This window comes from Pollicipes pollicipes, unplaced genomic scaffold (genome assembly GCF_011947565.3).
Source record: "Pollicipes pollicipes isolate AB1234 unplaced genomic scaffold, Ppol_2.1 Scaffold_7261;HRSCAF=8764_pilon_pilon_pilon, whole genome shotgun sequence".
Lineage (NCBI taxonomy): Eukaryota > Metazoa > Arthropoda > Thecostraca > Pollicipedomorpha > Pollicipedidae > Pollicipes > Pollicipes pollicipes.
In genome coordinates, this window is record NW_023597054.1 from 63,518,479 (window position 1) to 63,540,259 (window position 21,781).

General features: G+C 51.6%; 1 protein-coding gene across 1 annotated transcript; it reads right to left on the reverse strand.

Annotated features, from left to right (window-relative positions):
* Positions 1 to 2,329: 2,329 nt before the first annotated feature.
* LOC119111862 (lactadherin) lies at positions 2,330 to 21,548 on the reverse strand. Its single transcript, XM_037235700.1, has 10 exons — positions 21,245 to 21,548; positions 12,140 to 12,214; positions 7,371 to 7,564; positions 6,049 to 6,171; positions 5,668 to 5,806; positions 4,661 to 4,801; positions 4,252 to 4,424; positions 3,891 to 4,083; positions 3,354 to 3,587; positions 2,330 to 2,996 (listed from the first exon to the last, which is right to left on the reverse strand). Exons 2-10 carry the CDS (start codon positions 12,210 to 12,212, stop codon positions 2,725 to 2,727), a joined length of 1,542 nt encoding a protein of 513 aa, XP_037091595.1. The 5' UTR covers positions 12,213 to 12,214; positions 21,245 to 21,548; the 3' UTR covers positions 2,330 to 2,724.
* Positions 21,549 to 21,781: the final 233 nt, after the last annotated feature.

Here is a 21,781-nt window from a genome sequence, read left to right on the forward strand (position 1 = left end):
GACGGTACACTTTCTTTAATGCTAGATCTGCGCCTCCACCCACTCCAGCTGCCGAACAATGGTACACAACCTGAAAGCTGTTCAAATGGTATGATACATCTCGATTGCTTGTGTTTGTATGACCCGAAACACGTCAAAAAGCACACATGAAAACAGCACGATTTTCAGTTTGATTGCCCGTTGAGACGTGCCAATTTCTAGTCGCTCCGAACCCTGGTCAACGAGATGTTGCTACGGTTTCAAACGGCTGCTCGTCGGGTTTGTCGTCGGTAACATTCTCAGCCCGCCCGTGATGTACCAATGGGACTAAGAGGGCCCTTCCGGCACGTGCCGCGCCCGAACTCCGGACCGCTGCAGCCCGCCAGCTACGTGTGGAAAACCGGCTTGTGCGCCCGCGCGTCGTGTCCAGATTTCACCATTGAGCGACCCGACGTTCGACCCCGGGCACAACACAGCACAAAACGGGACAAGCAGCCAGGCAGGCGCAGCTTGAGCACGTCGTACATAGATTGCTCCTCTGACAGGCACTAAAAATACTAGTTTAGTTAGGAATAATGCCGCATCTTCAATCAACACCATCTATGGTGAACAACGTCATCTACCCGTAAAGCAGCTGCGCAGTGTGGTCCTTCACAGCAGGAGCATGGAGAAGCAAAGAGAACAGAACGCCATTTTTTAGACCTTTTCTCACACGTTCATGATAACGAACGATTTTAAATTGCAGAGGACATGCCGGCAGTGTTGGTACTATGTTTGATAGCCATGGTCCGTGAGCAACTCATTTATTTTCGTTTTTCATCACGTTATTGACACTTGGTATGTTATCAATGCATGCATATTAACGAACAAATTGCTCACCCAGAAGTCACATTATTTTCCTCCATTCCATAAATCCCAACATTTTCCGTCCGGATAGCACGGTTGGTCAGTGCACTTGCCTTCTGATCCACCCACCCGTGGCGTGATGGGTTCGAGTCGCTTGAGGCACTCACTATTTATCCTTGACAGCGATGGCCTGCGGCCGGTGACTGCGACCACGCTGAGCTCAAGTGACGTCATAAAGCAGGACTTTCCGTGCCGAGCATTGCAGCACGTTAAACTTTCGCCACCAAATTCAGCCGTCGAACTAAAATTCTGCCATCTAATGATGGGTTTCAGGGCTCACGCAAAACGCCCGGCTTAGTGATACCTCTTATCTCGGAAACCCCATCCACTCGAAAGTTACAGAAAGCATTTTAGAACATATATAGCTATCCAAGTGTTACCTTCATAGCATCAGCACCATCTTGCTCGCACGAACGGGACGGCGCTTCCACTGCGTCTGTACACAGTGGCCCAATATCTGCGCTTCCGAGCTCGGTTCGGCGCTGGCGAGAGAGGTCGGCGCGCTGCATAGATGCCGACTCACTGCCGGCTGCCGCGGCGGCAGGGCACAGACGAACCACTCAGCCAACAAAAACAGTGGCATGTGTTGACGGCCGCCAACCGACGAGAAGTGAAAACCCCACAGCCAGACGAGGCCGTCATTGTCACGGCGCCGGCAGCATCCGCTTCTTCTGCTCCAGAACGGCCGATAATGACTCAACAGTAAACAAGGTGCTTGTCAGTCTCGCAACCTGGCGGCTGCCATGCTTGACTGGATCCGTTCTGCTGGCATTTGGTTGGCGATGAACATTTTCCAGCCATGGTGTTATTATAAGGGCTTGTTGTTGAGGACAAGTGAATTATAGGTCAGATAAGCGGTTCTGTGGCTTCAGGATGATATTTATATCAATCCATATCGATAACAACCGATAAATGGTTATCTACTGCCAACAAAAATGACGGTGGAGGCCGGCTGTCAGCGGCGCACAGAGATGCAGAAGTCTTAAGTTCCCGTTTTACAACTGCATCAACTCCATATCGGAAACGAAGTGGAGGGACGAGCAACCCGAACTTTGCCGAATAAACATTAAACGCCTGATGCTACATGCTAAGGAGCTTTTGAAAACACGTCCTTTCCCCGTTATCACTCAACACATGGCGAAACCACCGCATATTCCTCAAGCTTGGTCCACCCTGTTCACTTGGGTAGACATTTCACCGTCTCTTCTGGGCCAATGCTTTTTCTACACTGTGATCCATCAGCACCATGTGGCACGGTCTCCCACGCAACCTGTACCCCCGAACCGCGCCTCCTCTGGTCGAAGACACATGGTCCCATGAGATCTGGTGTCTGGCAACAGTGCTCTGACGACACGGTGGTCTCCGAACGCATCCCTAATTGAGTTCGGTCACCAATGCAGACATAACTGTCGCTTCCCTTTCCCGCGGCACATCACCCGTCACATCGGGATGAATAGGCTTTATTAGACAGCTGATACACATGATTGCACATAACGCATGACACCTACCACAAATGCAACGACGACCAATAGGCCCCATCTAGCAGCCTGCCGTGGAGCTGCTGCACTACACCACCAAACCGAACCGGACGCAACGATGATGAACTGGACGCGCACCCGGCGCCCCGGGATGCCTGCCCGCTTCTACTCGGCGACGATGAAGCACAAGCATCACTTTTTAAGTCAAATCACGTGAAGCAAGCCTATCCACGCTGAGATTAGCTCCCGTAGTGGCGACAGTGGCGGACCAGCAGAGTCCACTGCGTCCCTCCGGAGGCGTCAGATCGAGACTAGTGTCGGCTGCTGCCCACTACGCTGTCAACCGCAATCCGCGGTTACGCTAGTACACCATCACCTCGCACAGGATGGCCGTGAAGAGCTTGCGCCAGCGGTTGGGCACGCCATACGCCTTGATGTAGACGTAGCGGCCCTGCAGCTCCCTGGGGCACGACACGTGCAGACGGGGCCGGAAGAGGGCCTTATTGGCCCGGCTGACGTAGTCGCACTTGCTGCCCGTGCCCGCGTCCACGCTTACGACGTGCTGCTTGTTGCTGACGTAAACGCTAAGCTTGTCCAGGTTGAGTACATAGTCGCGGTACTGGGTGGATTGGTCTGCAACGGAATCAGCAATATCTGAGGCGCTACGAGTGCAAATATTTGACTGTGTGAATCGGAAGCGAGCTAAACTTCCAGAGCTATCGCATAAACGCAGTTGTCTGGGCGATGAAGCTGCGAAATAAGCTGCAACGAAATAAGGTCATGAACCTATCAATTACGTGCATATTGCAATTTTTCACGTGATCCACCAAGATGACTGCACCGCTCTCAAATGATCTATCTGAGATGATCCGAACCGGACTTTTTGTCTCTCACTTTCGCCTTCGCCATCCCAGAGTGTGCCACTCACCTTCGCCGTCCCAGAGTGTGCCACTCACCTTCGCCTTCGCCGTCCCATAGCGTGCCACTCACCTTCGCCTTTGCCGTCCCAGAGCGCCATCACCACCCCGTTTATCTTCCTGCGACGCCCCAGATCGACCATCCAGACGGGGTTGTCGACGTAATAGTTGTCGAGGATGGCGCACTTGTTGAGGTGGTTACTCTCGTCGCCGTCCACGGCCAGCTTCGAGTTGCCGTAGGTCCAGTCCTTCCAGCTTTGCCGCTTGTCGTTCACCCACGTCGGCCGCTGGTACGCCATGTTCTCAACTAGAACACGTAACCGCGTCTATCAGATCCGTAGCAGCTGTCTACGCAGTTTCATTTATTATCGAAACTGTGCCGCGTGTGATGCGCGCCAACTCTCAGGTCTCTAACTAAATCACAACCGTGTGACAAAACCAGAATGGACCTTGATATATTTTTAAGCGTGCCTAGTTTGTCGATTTCTCGCCGCATATTGACTGAAGTGGGCTTGCGGGAAAACAAACAGCTGTTATGGGGCTTGATTTCTAAATCATTTCAGTCTGGCTCACACACCTCAGACTCAGAATCCCTCTGCCCCACACTCACGGCAGGGTGACCCCTGGTTGACTCGCATGTAGCCGGGGCCACAGGTGCCTCGATTGGGACAACCCAGTACTCCAGCCCTCATGGCAATCTGCTTGTGCCAGTCAACAGGATGAAGCCGGATATAGCTGGCCACAAACGGCTGGTTGAGGTAGTGGCGACGCTCAGTGACCTTGTCCATGTTGCCGGCAAACACCTGCCGAAGAAGAGGACAGCAGGGTCACCGAAACAGAACCCGCTGAAGTCACTAAGCCTTAACCAGGAAAGCTGTTCACATTACATCCCGTGGAGCATCCACTGGCCCGAAGAAATGACACGTTATTTCAATGGTGCTTTAGATTCATGTCACAGTATTTTTGCTGACCTTTGGGTCGAGGTGATTGTCGTCCTTGTAGAAGTGCCAGACCACGCTATTGTTGCTGTAGGACAAGCTGTACTGAGCGACGTACCGCTGTCTCCTTCCATCTCCGCGGCCCAGCGTCAAGATGCCGGTCACCTTGCGTGGCGGGCCAAAGTCGAACTGAAGCCACTGATTTTCTGTGGGACGATCAAAGTGTCAGAAACGATGCGCGGAAGCTTAATTTACGGGACAACTTGTAAAAGTGTCCTGTTCTCTCCTAAAGTGCTCGCACTCCATTCATGTTTTATCCAGGTCAATAAGATAATATCAAATCAATCAATCAAAATCAATAATAAGAGCATATATATGGTCTTATCCAGTTGATACAAACCCTGTTTTATATTTGATGTGTATGTGCCACACAAATGCTCACTGTTTTTGTGCCTGGAGCACCAGGCTGAGCTACTGAAGATGACGCCGTCCTCTGGCTGGCAGGATCGTCTCCTCCGCCAGCGGGGCGAACTGGAGGCGGTCACCTTGGCGTGTGGTGGCACGCTGATCAGCTGACGACACTCTGAGACAGAACACGACCATAGTGACGTCACGCTGTAAGAACAGAACGGAGGGCAGCTGACCACGCTCTGAGACGGAACGCAACAGCAATGATGACGTCGCGCTGTCAGAACAGAACGGAGGGCAGCTGACGACACTCCAAAACAGAACACGACAATGGTGACGTCACGCTGGTAAAACAGAACGGACGGCAGCTGACGACACTCTGAGACAGGGCACAACAATGGTGACAACACGCTGTCAGAACAGAATGGGGGGCAGCTGACCACGCTCTGAGACAGAACACGACAATGGTGACGTCACGCTGCCAGGACAGATCGGTGTGCAGCTAACGACGCTACGAATAAGTCAACGGTAGTTAGCTGAAGGCTGACCGCAGAGAGGAACAGAACATTGCTGAGAAACAATCACGAACCCACTATGCGGGCAGAAATGAGTAAATGTGCGATGGCACTTGGCCAACTGACAGCCGTTTATTATTTTTACTCAAACGTCAGTTATGTACGGTGCACAACCTGAACCTACCGCCAAATAAATTTAAAAATCGAGTGGAATCAAATGAGTCTCGATAAGCTGATGAATCTTTAAAATTAGCCACAAATGCTGCCACTTGGAGACACGGTGATCTAGTCGACTTTTTCCGTTCATGCTGGTGCCAATTGTGGCACTGGCTGTCAGGTCAGACAATCAAAGAAGGAACTACAAAGACCATAGCTCTGCCTCTTTCATCAGCGATACAAAAGAATCGCCAACGGTGCGTGATAGCTTCATCACACAATGGGCCAGTTTCTTGCTCCGTTCGAAGCGTGATCTGCATTAGCGTTTTTATAAAGTCCTGGGGGATACGTATCCTGGCCAACTGCTTACCTTGGCAGCCGATGAGCTCCAAGCGCATGCTGGGGTGGCCATGCCACTCCATCACATGGACGCGCACGAACCGAGCTGTGATTGGCTCGTCCAGGTACAGGTGACGCAGCGAGTGTGAGTCCGTGTTGGCCGAGAACGTCTGCGAGAAAGTGGGGTGCGCTTTTGATGACAACGTAACGTATTGCTTAGGCTTCTTCGTGAACGTTGACTGATAATGAAACATGGGGGTGCATTTTATGGTGTCCGCCGATATCCAGTTGTTCCCGTGTTCAGTTGCAAGAGTACAATCTCTTCAAGATCCTGCATGCAGACAACGATTAGGCGTCAAACCGTAGGCGCCAGTCATGACAATGCCGGCATGGCCATTCTTTGCATCATTACCTTTTTCTTTCCATAGATGTCGTTAGTGAACTTCCATGTATAGGCGTCATCGCTGTACGACAGGACAAACTTGGTGACCCACTCTTTTCCATCGCCACGTCCCTGGGTCATCACGCTGGAAATCTGAAGGAGACGGCAAATGTTTCTCAACTAGCTGGTTGAGTATTAGAGTCAAACGCAAAATGTATGAGACGTGTAATTCTGTCGATGCGGACTATTTGTCGTGGAAAGCTGATTACATGACACGCCATTTGCGTTTCATGGCCTCGCGTGATTCATAATGGATGCATCGCAGTGTGACAGCTCTGAAATAGCGCCAACGGTTGGACACAGTGTCAGCAAAGTAACTGTGGTAATCTTGCAGATACGCTGAGACAATACTCATGCTTCTGGCATACTTGACCGCATCACTCAAGCTGCGCAGCACGCATAACTGAGTAAATCCCAAAGAAAGAGAGTCCAAACGGTATGGGCGGTGCTGGAATCACTGAAAACGTACCTCGCATTTCGAAGTCGAGGACAAAGGCAAGATGAAATATTGATAACACTAATTGCTGTGCCATCCCAGCCTCGTTGCCAGCTATGTGATTGTAAAGAGATGGCAATGCCATCAATTATTGAACAGTTCCTGTGCGTAAGCGGTGCGCATGGAAATGCTGAAAACTAAAGTAAAAATACTGACATGAAACTGCTGAAGTTACCCAAATTCAAAGGTGATTGCTTCGTGGTTCATTTTGTACGTAAATATCTCAAAGGTCTTTTTACAGCATGGTTTCATCTTTCCACAACATATTGCATGGACATTTTGTAGCCCACACAGCATCCATAAATCAAATGCTACACACACTACTCCACCACATCCCGTTCAACCCACCGTTCAGTCAACGTGATCTCACCACGACACAGTGGATCTGAGCCTGACGCCGGCATAACCACGTGACCTTACGCTGACCCCTGACCCACCGACCTTTCTCAAACCCTCGGCCCGCTGATGTGACCTAAGCTCTGACCCAGATGACCGCAGCCTGACCAAGCGCCGAGTAACAAGGCAGCTGTGGCGCCCTACACCCAAATCAACAACTGCAGCCTGACCAACCCAAATGACCATGACCGTGACCTGACTATGACCCAGCTGACCCTGGACCTCACTGGCCGTGGCCTGACCCCTGACCACTGATCCCACTGACCGTGACCTAACCCCTGACCCCACTGGTATGACCCATGACCCACTAACCGTCGCCTAACCAGTGACCCCTGACCCCACTGCTCGTGGCCTGACCCCTGACCCCACTGCACGTGGCCTGACCTCTGACCCCACTGACCGTGGCCTCGACGCCGAGGTCGATGAGTAGCCACTCGGCCTCGCGCTTGTAGCCGGCGCACCAGGCCCGTCCGCTGGGGCCGTGCAGCCGGGCGTACTTAGTGTTGCAGTTCTTGTCCGAGCTGAGGGTGCTGCTGGCCGCCACCTGCCAGTCCTCCACCTCCCCCGTCATCAGGCCCAGCGGCTCCGAGCACCCTGTGAGGTCAGAGCAGTCGTGCTATGAGGGAAACGCTGGTGGTGTATCGGTCCTTCCCTGGGTGACTTCCAGAAGCTGAGACACGCTGAGAAACAGGATGATTCAGTGATGCCTGTGCAGCAAACAATACAGCCAATCACAGCCGTGCGTTAGCACTGCATGGACAGACAGGGATGCTGCTGGTCCTCAACATGCATTGTCAAAGGAATCGGAAGAGAGCTTCATTGTGCGGTCAGGAAAAGATATGAATCATGACAGCCGCTGACATTGCCTAAGACAGCAAAGGGTTTGCGGAGAGGCAGATTGCATAATCTCTCTTGCATTCACATAGGCAGAGTATCCATCACGTCCTGATTGACGCGTAGGTATGCTATAACCAGTCCCGCCTCATATCAGCTCACGGCACTGTTCCACAGAGAAACTGCAGCAGACATAGAGGGTATTTGCGCAGTGTGAAATTGGTAAGCCCTGGTGCACGTATTCGGAGCCACACAGTCCTGCAGAGCAGCAAATCAGAGAGCAGCCGGCAATGCCTACAGGAACGGTAGCTCACTCGAATCGGAGTTCTGACACTTGAATAGCTAGCGAATAATTCCGGATCAGCAGAGATTGGTTTGGTCACTGGCGACTTAGCGCCTCGAGATTGCGTGATAAGCGGGCATTAGTTTTGCTGTGCGATTCACTTGCAAAGGTTTTCTCTACGACAGGGGCTTAGCTTTGCCGTCAATTACGCGATGGCTCACTAGTGTGCGCCGAGACCGTGGTCGGATGGCGCCCTGGCCAACCAAGGAGACGTACAGATCGTGGGGCCAGACTACAGCAATGATTTTGAGACCGACAATTTGACAATTTTGGCAAACTGGCAGTCAAAATGGCAATTTTGAGTGGTTTCCGATGTAGCTCGTGGAACACGACTTCCTGGATCGATGCAGCAGCTACACGGAATCGGACCTTATCCACGGACCTTTTCATAAAAGACACGGACCTTATCCTATATAATGTCTTGGCAACATTGAGGAACTTTAATAAGCTCTCGCTAAACTGTTGGTTAAATCGTTGACATGGATAGTAAGTTTTAGATCAGACTGTGACACCCTAATGCCACGTATGGTGTTGTTTCTACAACCACATTAGCAAGTGACTCTATGCAGAACAGCCGAATCAAACAGATCACGGGGTAACCCTGTCTAATCCATCTTTCAATTTAATCTTCTCGCGACATATAGCTGTTGACGTTTACTGAGGCCCTACACGTATGTGCAAGATGACGCATGCCAATTTATCGCTGAAAGTGAGGCCCAAAACCGGTCTGATATATTACATCGTTAGTGAACCCCGAACAATGCAATCGAGGCTTCAAAGAAATCGCACTGAACGAACAATCCTTTGGTCCCGCAACGGCCTGCATGTTCCATGAATCTCGGATTATTTTAATGCGTTAGCGCATGCATCTGTTTTTTTTTTTAAAGCCGGTCTAGTCTGCGTAGATATGATCGCCTATAACTCTTTTCAGACGTCGAATAACTGTATTGGCTTATTATCTTATAGGGCAACGGTAAAAAACTGATGGGACTTTAATGCCCAACACGTCTTTCATCCTTCCACTTTTTTGGAATAAGCGCCGTGACGTCTTTTTGTTCCCAATTTAGGCAGGTGCCCATTAGCAAAAATGTCCGTTTCAACGCCTTGAAAAAAGCCATAAAAGTTCCCAAAACGTTCTGAAAACCCCAGCGGCTCAGCCACACGGACCTGGTAATGTGTTCGGCTTATTGAAGCCAGCACTGCTGTCAGCTCTTAGGCCGTAAAATCCAGGCCACATTCCTCACAATGTGCATTATTCCTCCTTTGGTCCTTCTTACAAAGCGACTCTCGCTAGCAACATCAAGTGGAACTTAGAGACAAGCGAGAGTAGGTGTTGCACTTTGTGAGTATGTGTCGAAACCTATCGAACCATTGGTTCGAATTGTCTGAATATTCAATCAATTAACATGTCTCAGATAACACGGAAGTTCCCTCTACACGCTTCCAGAAAAAAATGATGCGAACTTCTCGGTATAAGCGGTCAAATTCGTCTCGCAACCCAGCACATTGGATCCTAATCTCCTATATTTAATGCAACGCCTATCAAACACATTAGTCTGTATAATTTCATATGCATGATAAATATCCATTTCTTATGGCTGCAGTCTCCTCATGCTGTTTTAAGCGTTTATATCAAGTCTTCTTTAATTTTGATATCTACTGAATGATATTGTTGCGTGTCATGAGGAAAGCTGAAAGCTGACTGTTTCGAAAAGCAGAATCCGAACCGTACGAAGCACATCTTATTTACTATGACTTTTCCCAAGAACTGCGTAGGTTCTGCCACAAAACTTTATCCGTGAACGGGCTATCAATAAATTTGCACCAGCTAGGGTACTTCACTGGATTTTCTGGCAAACAGTTCAGTCTGCCTGCTCGGCGACCAGAAAGGTGGGGCGCAAGAAGGGTAGTTGAGTTAGGTTGTTTTGCTAGCGTTATGCGCAAAGACATGAAGAAACAGTCAAGTCTGGATTTCGACATTCCTCTGAAAATGTGTACTGCCTGCTAAGTGGATGTTAATTGCGCCAGACATCAAGTGGGTTGAATTCCTATATTGGTTCTCATAATATTTCATTTCTACGTCCTAAATACTAACACGCTTCATCACGAGATTGCCGGTCATAATCTAAATAGGGGCAAATCGTCGTCTTGAAGTCACCGGTCAAAATGATGTTTTCACCCTGTACTTCGCTTAAGCAAATTATTTGCAAGCAAGGCGCTATCTAGTGCATCTATGTAAGAACAGCAGACGTTACCTAAAAATAGGTGGCTTCCCGGACACTACCGTTTTCAAGATAATCCATCTGCAGTCGTCATCCTTTCTTTCAAAATCTGGCGTTACCAGGATGCACACCCTTCTACCCTCAGCAGCGCTGTTATTTAAGTAACCGTGACCGCTCCATTCACGTGAAAAGATCCGTCGCAATTTCTCGATGTCATTCGCTGCCGTGTGCTCCTCCTGGCGAAATGCAAGTCGTCCTTTTGGTGTATTACATATCGGTTATCACCTCTTGCTACCAACAGAGCAGTCGCGTGCACTTGGGTACATTGTTTGTGCTATAACTTTCCGAGTTCCGGTGCAAACATCGTTTAATCCTGCCACATAGTACATATCATCCGAACCCTGTCGTGCATTTCCTAAGCCCGTTCAACTTCGCCGCGCACTTCTGGCCCCGCCAGAGCTCGCTCCCAGGCAGCTGGAGTGGGCCGTCTGTGTGACCGGTTACCCGCCAGCGCTCGCTCCCGGTCAGCAAGGATGGACGATCGGTGTGACCGCTGGCCGGCAGCGCCACGGGCCGGGGTCACTTTACGCACCGCTTGGGAGCGGGCGGCCGCATGCCCTGTACATCACCGTGCCGCGCACCTCCACAGCACAGGCAGGCAGACTGGCGCTCAACGAGACCCCAGCTAAGCCACCGACATCGCCACAGAGGACCACAAGTCCTCGTCGACCTGACCTGTGCCCAACCTCGTCACTGCGGGTGCGGTCCCGCATGCTCAGCGCCGCTCTCATCGCTCGTGATACGTCGGTGATGCGGTGGTGTCTATTTATTCTGGTGTTTCAGTGGTTCTGGTGTGTTCTGTCATTCCGGCGTGTTAAGTCGTTGAAATGACTTAAGTCGCCTAGCAGTGTTGAGCCGTTATACTGTAATCAACCGCTCTGACGTGTTCAGCAACACCGTTTTGTACAGCAACCCTGATGTGTGGGTACGCTCTGGTGAGTTCGCGTGTTCTGGCGTGTTCAGCCACCATAGCGCGTCCAATCATCCTGATGTGGTCGGTGACGTCGCCGTTTTCTGCTCTGACGTCACCTTCTAGAAGCCACGGGAGCCCAGGGCTGATTGGATTCCGGTGGGCGCACTGGGCCCGGGCTAGTGGGGACACTCACCGTGCGCCGGGCCAGGTTGGTGAGGACACTCACCGTGCGCCGCGCCAGGGTTCGTGAGGACACTCAATGTGCACCGGTCCCAAGCTTGTCAGGACACTCACCACCGTGCGCCGGGCCCGGGCTTGTGAAGACACTTACCGTGCGCCGGGCCCGGGCTTGTGAAGACACTCACCACCGTGCGCCGGGCCCGGGCTTGTGAAGACACTCACCACCGTGCGCCGGGCCCGGCCTTGTGAGGACACACCACCGTGCGCCGGGCCCGGGCTTGTCAAGACACTCACCACCGTGCGCCGGGCTGGTGCTTGTGAGGACACACCACCTTGCGCCGGGCTCGTGCTTGTCAAGACACTCACCACCGTGCGCCGGGCCCGGGCTTGTGAAGACACTAACCGTGCGCCGGGCCCGGGCTTGTCAAGACCCTCACCACCGTGCGCCGGGCTGGTGCTCGTGAGAACACACCACCGTGCGCCGGGTCCGGGCTTCTCAAGACACTTACCACCGTGCGCCGGGCCCGGGCTTGTGAAGACACTAACCGTGCGCCGGGCCCGGGCTTGTCAAGACACTCACCACCGTGCGCCGGGCCCGGGCTTATGAGGACACTAACCGTGTGCGGGCTGGAGCGTGCTCAGGGTAGCCAGACACCACAGCAGACAGACGCCAATCCAGCGTCGCTCCATCTCTGGAACAAGCGGTGACTCAGTCAGAATATGCTGGAAGGTGTCTAGCTGACTGTCATAGCTACCAACAGGCGTAAGGAGTGATCATGGATGAACGTGTCTGATGCCTCGGCTCAAAGAAATATGCACACGTGGGGGCTCAATTGTACTTCTTCTTCATAGCATGTAGTAGTCAATGCACGGTAAGCACATCTGCTACACTATGCTCAGATACATATCGTGTGTATTTAGAGCATACGAAAAAGCCCGGAAAAGGCAGTGTATGCGCCAAACTAGCTGAAATGTTTATGGTGCAATACATGCATGGCTTGAAATGCTGGGGGTGGTAACATATCGTACAGGAGAGCGGTCGATTTGTTTTCTTTTGCGAGGGTTCTTTCTCCTTAAGAGAACGCTCCACATTTCTATGGAGTGCTGAGCTGAAAAAGCCATCTTAAAGATACCACGGTGCAGTACACAGCCTTGCCCTTCTTAAGGCCTAAGGCCCCCTAGTTTCTGAGCTAAACGCCCTTGTAGGCGGGGTACTTTTTCGGGGAAAGTATTTCAAAGTCAACTTGACATTCATGACGTCATGATAACGCCACTTCAGTCCTGTCATTCTATAAGCCATGCGGTGATCAAGGCCAAGAAAACTATAAGGGTCGAGTCATTTGCAGCTGATGTGCGTGGGGAAAATTGATAGATATAACGGCCGTCACTTGGCTCTCAACCAATGTTGTGCAAGGTGCGATGACGTAATCCAATAATGGCGTCTTGTTGAAGGTATTTACTAAACAAAAAAATTGTGTTTCCTAGAGCAGTCTTTTCTACTTAAAAGCATATCCACCGTTAAAATTGAGCTTGTGTCATCATATCTGATGCTTGCTTCATTATCTTCAAATGTGAAACAATCCCTTTAAAATGGATTGGAACCGCAATGTATTTTTTAAGAATATTGCAAACACAAATCAAGAAGATAAATATCGCACAAATTATCTGGTCTTTGTACATTACTTCAAGACTTTGGAAGCTGTCATAATATCTAAATTAATAACTACTTGAGAAATGATATAACAACAAAACTACAAATTGTTGCTTAGCTTTAAAATAAAATGGGTCTGATGTGTTGGTAACACACATTGATGAGATTAGCTTATCGGCTCCAGGCTCTCCCCTTCCCATCTAGCTCAAAGAAATTGACATCCCTGAGGGACCTTAATACAGCACACACAGTCGCGACAAGGACCACACGCATGTTCGGCGTTTGCCCTCTCTCCTCTCTCTCTCTCTCTCTCTCTCTCTCTCTATCTCTCTCTCTCTCTCTCTCTCTCTCTCTCTCTCTCTCTCTCTCTCTCTCTCTCTCTCTCTCTCTCTCTCTCTCTCTCTCTCTCTCTCTCTCTCTCTCTCTCTCTCCCTCTCTCTCTCTCGACTTTCATCCAGAAGTACGTGCCCCGCCACTCGGCGACGCAGGAACGTCGCGCCGCCAGCCGTCTGTAACGACTATGTGCTGACTCGGTCCGGCGACGGCACAACTCCGCCCAAACAGGGGAGTTTGTATGCCACTTAGCCAACTTCAGTTTCATTTTCCCTTCAAATCGGCGCGATATCAGGGTGACCGATTTCCGAAATGTCTTTCAATCGGCGGGGCGGCGCAGATTAAAATGCTGCCCGGCGTGCGTGGGACGAGAGGGCCGCCGACCGCGCCATACCGCGCCGAATAACCCGCAGGCTATCTCGGCAAAACGTGCGAGACGTCTAAACACTCTTCGTAGCCCGCTGCCTGCAGCCAGCATGCATTTAATTTCTCGTTCCATAACATTCGTAAGCGAGGAAACGGAATTGGATTTAAGATACCATCACTTGTACCCGAGATAATCATTGCGGCTGCGTGAGATCCCGAGAAGCTTCCGTCAGCAGCGTCCCCCAGTGCTAGGCCGCGGACACGCACAACCAGCTCCGTTGTCGGTCACCGGAGCGTCGGACGGGCTGGAGCAGACCCACCGGTCGGGTGCTCCGTACGGAGGCGGCCACCAGCACGGCTGCTGGACCGGATCGGCTTCATCCCAAATATCTCCCGTTCACCAGTGGACTGACCCTTTGTGAAAAACGGTATTTACATTTTCATTATCATGATAATGGCGACGGCAACAGTGGTCCTAAAAACGGCGAGCCGGCGCGGCACTGGGGCTCGTGCTTGGGTCGGAACAAGGCCACATCGAGCGTGACGTCCCCGTTCACAATACTAGCATGGAGCCGCTCCTCCCACCGGTAGCACCCAGCCTGCGACCACCCCTGACCCCTGTCCGCGCCCCCTCGCTCTCTCGGGTCTCGGCTCACCCGCCGTGTCAGCGCGCACTGCGGCTAAACAGCGGGAACTGCGGCTAAATAACCTAGTTCACGTCTAACATGTCGGACAGGCTGTCGGTCAGCGGCGGGTCAGACGGCACATCTGCCACAGCCGAGACGGTCCCACCGACCTGGCTTCCGCATGTTGAACGACATTTCACAACGCATTTACGCGCGACGGAAAAGCTAGGGAGGGAAGTCTATGTGCCGCAAGCACGTGCGAAGCGTTGAGCTAAATCACATCACCGTCGTTGCTTACACTAAAGCGTTTCCTAAATCGGATGCGGTATCAGGAATCGCCAGCCGCCCACCAGCTCCCGTGGAAGCCAACTGCCCACCAGCGCCGGTGGAAGCCAACCGCCCACAATCCCCGCTAGCGTTTGCAGACGCATACATCAGACGACTGTCTACGCGGGGCGGCCGACCGCCCACATGGGGTCAGACCATGCACCCACAAATTCCATCCCGCCGAGCCGTATCATCGAAAATCTGCGAGATTAGGGCCCTGACATAGCGCGACAGTAAAACAGTTTGAGTCCTGGTAAAACAAAACTCTACTGACTTCAATGGTCCTATAAATATAGATTATAACGTCTTATCTGGTCCCCTATCTCGTGTGACTCGTATAATCTAAAGCGAACACCACTGCACCTATTCAGCAGCGCCTTCTGTACAGTGGTGTGATAACTCGTCTCCCGTCCGGCGGTACTCCCCCCCCCCCCCCCCTCCCACCGGTGTCCAGCGCCGGCTGACCCGGACCGGCTGCACGTCCACTGGCCGTCTGCCCCCGGCGGCGCTGAGAGCCGGCCACAGGTGCCGCTGGTGGCGCCGCTCCCAAGTACCCGCCGTACATCGCCGACGCAACACGACAGGCGGCCCTGCAGCGACGCCGGCCGCCGCCGCCGCCAGCCGCCCAGCTAAGCTCGCGACGCAGGCGGCGACCGCAACGCCGGGAAGCGCGTACTCCCGGAGAGCACGATCCTGGCGCGGGGCGACGGCCGCCGCGGCGCGGCAGTGGCGATCCTGGGGCGGGAGGTGGCCCCGGCGCAGCGTTGTGATCCTGGCGCCCGCATCGCCCCTCAGCACCGGCGCGGATTAATTGGGCGGCGTGCGTGCGGCGCCGCGGAGCGGTGCGCGGTGCGAGGGTCGGCCGGCCCGGCGGGTGGCGCTCGCCGGGTGTCGGGGGTGCGCCCGCGGCTGATGGAAAGTGAGCGTGTTGTGCGCCAGAACGCGTTCGGGAATGCTCAGTCAGCAATCGCCGGGCGTCCAGTCACAACTTGGCATCGGCTCAGCGCAGCGCCGTCACGCCAAGATCCCGAGCCCATCATTCACCGGGTATTTCAATATTTCGAATGGCGAGAGCGTCCCATCAATCCGGGATTGCCGAGATCGCTGTAATCGAACCAAAGTAGCCCAGAAGTCGTGCTTCCATTTCAATATCACCCAAACGTGAGTTAGGTCGCATGTGAGTCGAGATGCGAGCTTGTAAGTCGCACGTGACCGAGCGGCACACCATCAGTTCTGTAGCAGTGACAGTTGTGTGCGGGATGGTTAGGGATTCTCTGGAATTGCCATAAACATGTGACCAGGTGCCCGCACGTCACCCCTCGAGATATATGGACTGGACTCACTATCTGAGTATAACAATCAAGGGAGAACAGTGCCTCATTGGCAGATCAAACCAGTGCCCAACGTTTTGCACGTATCCGCCCCTGAAATATATTATTTTGACATAAATTCATTCCGGACTGTCGCATATTTTTTGTGTTCTTCCCACTAAAATAGCTAGCAGCTGCAGTTGCGTGCCGATGGAAACTGTACAAACACTGCTTTTTAGCTAGGAAGACGGAGGCCCTTGACGATTTGTTGGTGAAAGCATCAAATTTAAGCTACTGACAGACACGACACGAGGCAAACTAAGCTTGAAAACTTCAAAATGTCTCTAATCGTGAGGTTTATAAGAGGTGCTTAGCTTCAAGCATAGGCGGATCCTGGGAGGGGAGGGGGGGGGGGCACGGGACCATGGCCCCCAAAAAACTGTGAGAGTATGTTTTGGCCAACGGAAAACATTCCCAGAACTTCATAAAAGTTTCGTCTACTTACCTCAAAAGATGTACCTCAGGATAAAAGCCTACATAATAGCAAATACATAATAGCAAATTAATACCTCAAAATGAAGGTTACGAGCTTTTTAAACCTGCATACTGTATATAGAAGATTCAAAAGCATTTCGGTGCTTGAATGGTGTCCCTACTACGTACTCGCGAGAGGCACCATGCACTGGACCTCGGATCCCGCACCAGCCAGCTGGCGACGAACGGTTACCCCCCCCCCCAAAAAAAAAGAACAGCTCCAGACTAGATAAGCCCCTGGCTTCAAGAGTAAGCGCAACATTTTTGTAGGATGCCTGAATAATGTAGGAAACATCAAAACTGCGTTAAGTCTTGTCCACGGTCGTTGCTTTGTAATCTCGCCTTATTACCCAGCATTTATCGAGGGATGTTATTTTATCTTTTTCATTTATGTAACAAAGAGTCTTGGTGAGTGGCACATAACACACACAGCCTCCGTGGCGCAAAATTAAAACACACCCGGGTGGGAGGGGATAAATTGGACCCCCTGAGATCTCAAAAACCAACAGAGCTAGAGACATAACCTTTACATAGCAGATACGGCTCTTGTGATCCAGTTGAATCAAACATTGACGTCCCTTGGGCGTGAACTTCGCGCCAAAGAGGTCAGACAAGGTAAAACTCAGGATCGGTGTCCACAGTGCCCTCCGGTCTCCTCACGCAATCAGCTTTAAACAATATATCATTTCTGAACAAAGGGTCACTGGTCTTGATGTCAGGTCAATGACCTTCTTTGACCTTAGAAATGTTGAGATGAGCAAAAATATTCGACACCGTTTTGATATCTTAATCCAAAACCAGTGGCAAGAATTATGCTGGGTGCAAGTTTTACTCTGGGCACAAGGTTAAAAATTCAAAAAAAATATTAGGCCAATGGCATCCCTGATCTGCACTGAGCATCAACAACTACACCATGAAGGCAATTTCCCGCTAATAATGCAATGTATATTTGCCTTTTATTTGACCTTCACACCTGACCCAAGGTCAACGAACTTGGTTGAAATCCAAAGTTCAGTTTTCTGATTGTTTCAGAAACCATCGCAATGCTGTGTGATGTCTCAAAGTCGGTTGTTGCATCAGATTGAACAATTTCCTAGCAGTTGCCTTCCCTGACAGTCGTAGCATGCATTTGACGTGCTATTTCTCCGTGACCATACCAGGCGTGTCCCGTTCTGATTCCAAAAAATCGCCCTTTCAACTGTGTAGCTAACAAAGGTTAATTAATCCTGTTACGCCATACTGTTCACAAGATTTTTCTAAAAACGTTGGGGGAGGGGAGGTGAATTTGATCCCCCATCCGAGCACATATTAAGCTCCGAGTACCTGATAAACCCTGAACCTCTAACATAATATATGCATATATATATATATATATATATATATATATATATATATATAATAGTAATAATTTAGATGTAGTTTATAACACGATTTGGTGATCATTCGTCAAAGACAGAAAAAAGGTGGTGGATACGGATCATCGTTCTGCCAGGATCGATGTATTTGAATACAACGTGCCAGGTATATATGTCACGTGTTCGGCACCACAGTGGCAATTTGGCCTGCCTTTTGGTAAAGTGCATTGTCGGGAGGTCGGGAACGGCGCGAGAGTAATGCATGATGATATGAGTGGAATGTGTATCGGAAAATGTGACGACATGTTATCTCCCTCCACCTCTGTGATTTAGCGTATGCATTTGTCAAGGACTTTGGCAATCGCAAGCTAAGTTACCTTCGGTGCTGAGGTAAGGATAGCGTTGTTGTGTTTAACACGCTTTTGATATTTATTTGACCATAACGGAAGTTAGCCAGCAATATGACAAGATGTCACTGATTTCAGTTTTAACCTTAGAGCGTTGTACAAGGTTCGCTGGCATTGGTAAGTGAGCACCAAAAACAAAGTACTGAAATGGGTGCAGACCTGTAATGCTTTCTTTTTTCACACCGTGTGAAAGTCATCAAAGATGTGAATGATATAAAACCACCAAATTGCCATCCATCATGTTACTGAGGTGTGGCTATATATGATGTTTTTGCTCTGCATTTTTTCTTGGCAAATTGCTGGCAATCAGCTATGATAATTAATTTTGCAATCACCTGCATGCATGGCGGTAAATGACATGATGTCCACCTACCAGCGTGCCGACATTATTCGTAACAAGTCAATTTTTTGTGAAAACATCCAGTCACTTATTTGCTGGCATGAATAACCTAGAATACCTATCCATTGCCTATAATTGAATCCACGACATTTGTAGGACCGCAGTTCATTCAAAGTAGTCCTCCTGTGGTTGCAGTAGTCCTCCTGAGTTTCACATCCAATCGGCATCCTTTGAACTAGAATTGAGTTTGATTACGTTCAATCCGCGTGGTCCGTCATTTCTTAAAATCCGGTCCGGTCCTAATCTATGTGCTGCCAAATTTCTGGTCCAGTCCAATCCTTCTCAGGGATCTATCTACCATCTACGGGGAGATCCAATCAGCGAAGTGCTCTAGGGTGCGAGAAGGCGTACATGGTGTTCAAAGCCGCGCCAGTCGCAGTACAGCGGAGATGCGCACTGGCACTATCAGCACGCTGAGCCTTAACATGCTTTGCAAAAACCGGCAGTTTTACCGCTGTTCTGCACTGGCTGCGTTGAACTACCGGAGAAGGCTCAGAACCTTTTATTATTCTTTGGCGCCGCTGTGCATAAATCATCAGACAGGTATACGCAACCCACTGCTTGCTCATTGTGGTCCCTGTGGCATCCTGGGTAGTGAAGCACGGGCCCCATTATTAGGACTAGGCTCAGGCATTGTTGGCTCCCATTTAGTGTGCCTTCATTATCTAACATCTGTTGTTCGCTGGAGTTGGACAGGACAATAACTGCTCTGCCGTTCGCTTGTGTAGGGACACGGTGAAACACATGCCGTCTGCTGTGATCCCTGGAGGACGCTCGTCTCCAGTCACTGTCTGCTGTGATCTCTGGAGGACGCTCATCTCCAGTCACTGTCTGCCGTGATTACCGAAGCTGGCTCGTCTCCAGTCACTGTCTGCTGTGATCCCTGGAGGACGCTCGTCTCCAGTCTCTGTCTGCCGTGATTACCGAAGCTGGCTCGTCTCCAGTCACTGTCTGATGTGATCACCGGAGCTCGCTCGTTTCCAGCCACTGTCTGCTGTGATCACCGGAGCTCGCTCGTCTCCAGTAACCGTCTGCTGTAATCACCAAAGCTCGCTCGTATCCAGTCGCTGCCTGATGTGATCACCAGGGTCGCTCGTTTCCAGCCACTGTCTGCTCTGATCACTGGAGCTCGCTCGCAGTCAATGTCTGCTGTGATCACCGGAACGCGCTCGTCCCCAGTCACTGTCCAGGTTATGTCACGCCATGTGACGGCACGAAATCAGTTGAGCACTCACAGAACCATTCGGTGCATCTCACATAAGCAAGCCTTATCGCCTCCCACTGTAGCCTCCCACTTCCAAGCCTCATCGCCTCACACTGTCGCCGCATACTCCCAAGTCTTATCACCTCCCACTGGCGGGTAGTGGGTGGTGATCAGTGCATCTCGTGCATGTTGCACGGCCGTACTACAACAGTCACGAGCAGCAGCTGGTGTTGGCAGGCCACTAAAGAGCTGTGTAATTAATGCTCCGTTATATGGTCCCTTAAGAGTGACATCATTGGCTCAATACAAATGAGAATGCTCAGTTGTTAGGTGAACTGATAGGGCTTGGGTCAGTGACGGGATCGCGCTACCCAAGGAAGCAGGCCAGCGCGGGGGACCCAATTCGAGCATATTGTACCCTCGGGCTTGCAGGACGGCTTCACGGGCGCTTCGTCGTTGTGACGCGTTTGGATTGCACGTCAGCCTCATAAAGCATCGTAATATCCGTCCTTCACGGGCCATGCAACAGTGAGACTGTTATTGATAGATGTAAAGATGCATGGTTAAGTTTGCATGACCAGTGCGGTAATCACGCAACCGGCGTGTGAATGGTTGACATTGCCAAACAACCGGCTGGAATTGGTTCTCCTTGTCCATCTGTTCCAGTGTCCCATGCGGCTCACTGTCGCTCACTTCACCACCGACAGCGCGAACACCTCGGCCCTGCGACCAATTAATCAGCGGCAGGCCAGTTGGGCTGGCAAGTCGGAACCAGCACTAAACCGCGACGCGTGATTCTCACAGCGCAGCAGAGTCATGCCCGACGCTAAAGCAGCGCATATGTCGTGCGCGTCGCTCCACACCTGTGCCTGGTAGCCACCAAAACGTTCATTTCCTCCTTTCTCGCACTCGACATTGATCGTGCGAAATCCATGCAGGCAAGCACAGGCGAAGGGAAGTGCACATGTCTGCTCCGTACCAAGGAAAATACTTCAGTGATGGCTACAAATGTTTTAATCACATCAATACTAAATCCAGTGGCCAAGGCTTGAGTTGTTCAAATGACGTAGTTTAGCTTATAATCATACAACCAGAATTCCGCATGAGCTTCCCCAACGTCGTCTCCGCATTCCCGGGCATCCCAGCCCTGCTCCACGCTCGGGGCGAGTCATTGGGCCGTCCGCAGATACTTGCTATACGTCAGCTCACCTGTAATCAACGAGGCTGTGTGTTTGTCTACAGCTGACTCTCCATACGCGGGCCGCTGTCGCTCGTCACTGTTTGTCCGCGGGCGTCACTGGCGGGCCTCACCGCTCACATGGCGCCGCATCGGCCGCTCACAGACCGCTCGCCGACCCCCGTCCGGTGCCAGAGGCCCCGTCAGTCGACGCGTCACACACGCTGACGGCCGCCGCGTCCGCCGGTGTCGCTGGAGGCAGCACGCAGTCACGCGGCCGGCGTCGCCCGTTGCCTCCGTGTACGGCCCGGCCGTCCGCTGTCGGCTGCCCGCCACCTGGCGGCGTCCGGAGTAGACTGAGGTCCGAGACGGGGGCCGGCCTGAGCGGCCCGCTCTCGCCCTCTGCCGGCCGCGCCCCCCGCACTCTGGCCAATCAGGCCAACTGAAACTGGACTGCGGAATGCGTGACCGGGTATCACAAGGCATTCCGGCCCTTTGGCTCGAGAAAAAGGAAAGGGAAGATGAACAATGCGAGTTAGAGGAGCGCATGAAAGGGTTCAAAAATGGAA